The 3928-nt window shown below is 39.4% G+C and overlaps 1 protein-coding gene across 1 annotated transcript; it reads left to right on the top strand.

Annotated features, from left to right (window-relative positions):
* The first annotated feature begins 656 nt into the window (after nucleotides 1-656).
* TCEAL7 (transcription elongation factor A like 7) lies at nucleotides 657-1354 on the top strand. The gene has a single exon (XM_004331264.3). The coding sequence runs from the start codon at nucleotides 664-666 to the stop codon at nucleotides 964-966; it is 303 nt and encodes a 100-aa protein (XP_004331312.1). The 5' UTR covers nucleotides 657-663; the 3' UTR covers nucleotides 967-1354.
* The last annotated feature ends 2574 nt before the right edge of the window (nucleotides 1355-3928 follow it).

A 3928-nucleotide genomic window follows, 5' to 3' on the forward strand; every position in this document is an offset into this window, starting at 1 on the left:
GGGTGGGGACAGGGCCCTTGCGGGACTAGACCTGAGGGTTGGGGGGGGGTTGGGGGCAGAGATTCGGTAGGAAGGGATAAGAACAGGAGGGGAAACAGGAGGTGGGAAATTTGGGGCGACACGGTGATGAGGATCCTAGATTCAAGATAATAACGTGTGTCTTGTCTCTGGCGCTGGTCGATCCACAGAGAACTCCCTCCTTCCCGCCCCTTCCTTTCTGTCTGCAGGTCTGAGGGTCTGTGTTCACAGACATCTCCAGGCAAGTAAAAGAGGAGGAAACTATCCCGAATCGTCTCAGGGAGGGGAGCACTCAGACGGGGGTCTCTGAGGGTGAGAGTTGGGAAGGGCAAGAGCTGGGTAAAATTTGTAGCGGCCCCACAGCTCAACTCCCTGTCTCGCTCCCCTCCTGCCGCCCATCAGAGAGGCCATTAGCCTCGTCTGCTGGAGAAATGGTGGGCTGCTGAGGGAGGGGAAAGGGGGCGGAGAAGGGGTAGGGGAGGGAGGGGTGCATCTCGAACTTCGGAGGGCTGGACCAGTGAAGCAGGGGTGGGAGATTAGGCGACTATCTAGCTTCAGAGAGAAACTGACAATCTTGAATGAAAAGAAATGAAGCAATCTTACTCTACATTTTCTCCCTGGCCTTAAGCAGGAAACCGCAACAGCATGCAAAAATCCTGCAAAGAAAATGAAGGAAAGCCCAAGTGCAGCGTGCCAAAGAGGGAGGAAGAACGCCCCTATGGAGAATTCCAACGCCAGCAAACAGAAGGGAATTTTAGGCAAAGGTTGCTTCAGTCTCTCGAGGAATTTAAAGAGGACATAGACTATAGGCATTTTAAGGATGAAGAAAAGACAAGAGAGGGAGACGAGATGGAAAGGTGTTTGGAAGAGATAAGGGGTCTGAGAAAGAAATTTAGGGCTCTGCATTCTAACCATAGGCATTCTCGGGACCGTCCTTATCCCATTTAATGCATTTCTCCCCTGAATTCAACTATTTTCTGTTATTAATACTGCAACATTGGTTCCCTTTGTCTGCGTTTTCTTGCTAAATATTTGCTACTATTTTATTCCAATCCTTCAGTGTTCCTTTGATTTACATATGACTCGTTACCATTTCATCCTTTAACCCAATCTCACTCATTTAATAGGGTTGTTTCATTCGTTTGCATGGGAAGATGCTCATTGTATATTGTAAAGTGAAAATAATATGTTGCAAAAGGATATATATAGATATGTCTATCTATATATATCTTATAGGTACATTTATACATGTCATAATGCAAAAATATGTCTGAATTATTATACACCAAAAGGTTAACAGTGAATCTCTGTGATCTGTATTTTATTTTATTTTTTGCCTATCTGCATCTTCTCATTTTCCAAAATAATGAATAATATAAATGTGTGTATATGTGTGTATTACTTGTGTCACGAAAAAACTAAAATAAACAGACACAATAAAAGAACTTGTCAATCACCTTTGAAGGGCAATGAAACACTTAATAAACTCTTAATAACAGAACTATAAGAAAGAAATGTAAACTTCAAATTATCTCTGGATCTCTTAGCCAGAGAAATAAAACTGGCAATTAGTGTAGATACACTTGCTTAAGACTCAGTCTTTTCATGGGAAAACATTTGCCTCACAGGGCTGCTGTGGGGAAGAAATGAGGTGACTGAGCTGTGCTTGGTGGGCTCTTGTTCCCACCTATGCATACAGAACCCCAACCCACTACAGAACATCAGTTTTGAGGGAGGGATTGTCCTGGCATGACTCAACCAGCGCTCAGGAACAAGTCCAATAGGCAGGGAGGTGGGGACTTCCATGCCAGGCCTCTGCTGTTGAGCCCCACCCCTGGCTCCCCTGGGTCCTGCCAGGCCTGCTGGGCACTGCTGCCTTTTCTGCTGGGCCCTTTGCTCTCTGCTAGCCCTGCTGCTGGTGGTGCAGTGGAGTCCTTGAGTGCCAAAGCCCCGTTGAGTTTCCTGGAGTCCCCAGTGCGTTGAATCCCCACTCTGTCTTCTAAAGCTTCTCTCTGCTTTATAGTGATGCTTAACAGAGGTGGGGACTGTTCCAGGATTGCTTGGGCCACAGTGTTTAGCAGAGTTTTTAGTAAAACAGCCCCTTCCATTTTCAGCCACAGGACACTTCCTCCATAGGAGTCAGACATGATGAGTCCATTTTGGGGGTTGGACCAGGGTTCAAATTTGAGCAAAGGATGTCACGCTATAGTCAGAGTTGCTGCTTGAAGTCTAAGAACTGAGGTTTTGTCTTCTTGCTCTTGTGGGATGATTCCTCCCTGAAGGCTCCTGTCAGGCCTGCCCTACTGGTTCAGAAGACTCTCAGGAGACATGTGTAAATTGCAAAAAGTAATGCAGGAAATAGATCTAGGGAAACAATCCCCTTCTCTCCATCCCTTCCAATCCTGAAACATCTGTAAGAATTCTTTGTAAGACTCATATATGTATAACACATATTATATATATAAACATATACACATATATAGAAATATATGTATTTATACCTTTTAGTGTATATATGTACATATATTGTTTTATGTATATGTATATATGTATACTTAAGCATTATTTCTTAACTGGACTTTGCATTTTCCATTTCAAAGTAAAGACTATAATATTTCATTATATTTTATCATTTCATTATATTTCTATTGATTACTGCTGTGACTTACGCATAGTGGGTACTTAATAAATGTTTACTTAATTAGAATTCTAGTGTTCTTGGCCCAGTTTTACTTCTGATTGCATAAAATTGGAAATAATCTATTTCTCTAGAAACTGTAACTTACATTTTCAAAAAGAACCCAATAAGAAAGGAATTATTCCCTAAATTCAGTCTATAAAACTATTATATATAACCTTGTATAATTAATTGATGTCTCTCAAAAAGTCAGCTCCTGACATTATAATCTTCTAGAGTGCTTATTACAAATACAAATTTATGACAAATAGCTCCCTATACACACACATACTCTTACAAAGTCAGAATTTCTGTGCATATAGCCTTGGAATCTTCATTTTGGGGTTCCCATGAAATTATGTTCTTCAAAACTGCTTCAAAAATCCTCATTATAGACCCTGTTTCAGCTGAGCAGTGCAGAAGGAGTCTTCTTATAACCAAAGAGCCTAATTGTTTACAATTCGTAATTAAGGGCTCCTGAAAGTCAAAATGGTTGGTACCATAGCCTGAAAATTGAGGGTACTCATCAAGTAAATCTATGTGGAGAATAAGCATTATCCAACCTTAGTAGAAGGCAAAAAGACAAATGAAAAATGAATAAAATAAAACAAGTTGTTATCTACCTATCAAATAGACAAATGTTTACTTACAATACTCAGTTTTATTGAGGATGTAGGCATTTTCATACTCAATGAAAGAGTAAATTGCTATATTCATTTTTTTTCTTCTATTCACAATAAATACCAAAAGCTCTATACTCTGCATACTCCATGACTCCCAAATTCTACTGCTTAAACTTTGTCCTAAGGAAATAATCACAGCAGTGAGCAAATATTTAGCTATAAGCATTTTTATTTAAAGATTTTACACATTTTCAAGGAGGTTTTTTAACCTAAGAATCAAGTACATGGACTATCCAATCAGAAGAAAATGAACATAGATTCCTACTAGCCACATACACAAAGATACATCCCAGGTGGATTAAAGATGAAAATGTGTAAAACAGAAATAGAATATTGCAATGAAAATTAAGAAAAAAACTATATAGTCTTGTAATGTGATTATCTTCTTAAACATGAAAGAAAATCCAGAAGTTGTAAAGGAAAAAATATTAAATATCCAAAAACAAGAAATAGCCTGGGAAAAAAATATTTGCAATATCATAACAGATAACAGGAAAATATCTCTAATACCTCAATAGCTTTTACAAAGGGAAAGGAAAAACATAAATAA

The sequence above is a fragment of the Tursiops truncatus genome, chromosome X (assembly GCF_011762595.2).
Source record: "Tursiops truncatus isolate mTurTru1 chromosome X, mTurTru1.mat.Y, whole genome shotgun sequence".
NCBI lineage: Eukaryota > Metazoa > Chordata > Mammalia > Artiodactyla > Delphinidae > Tursiops > Tursiops truncatus.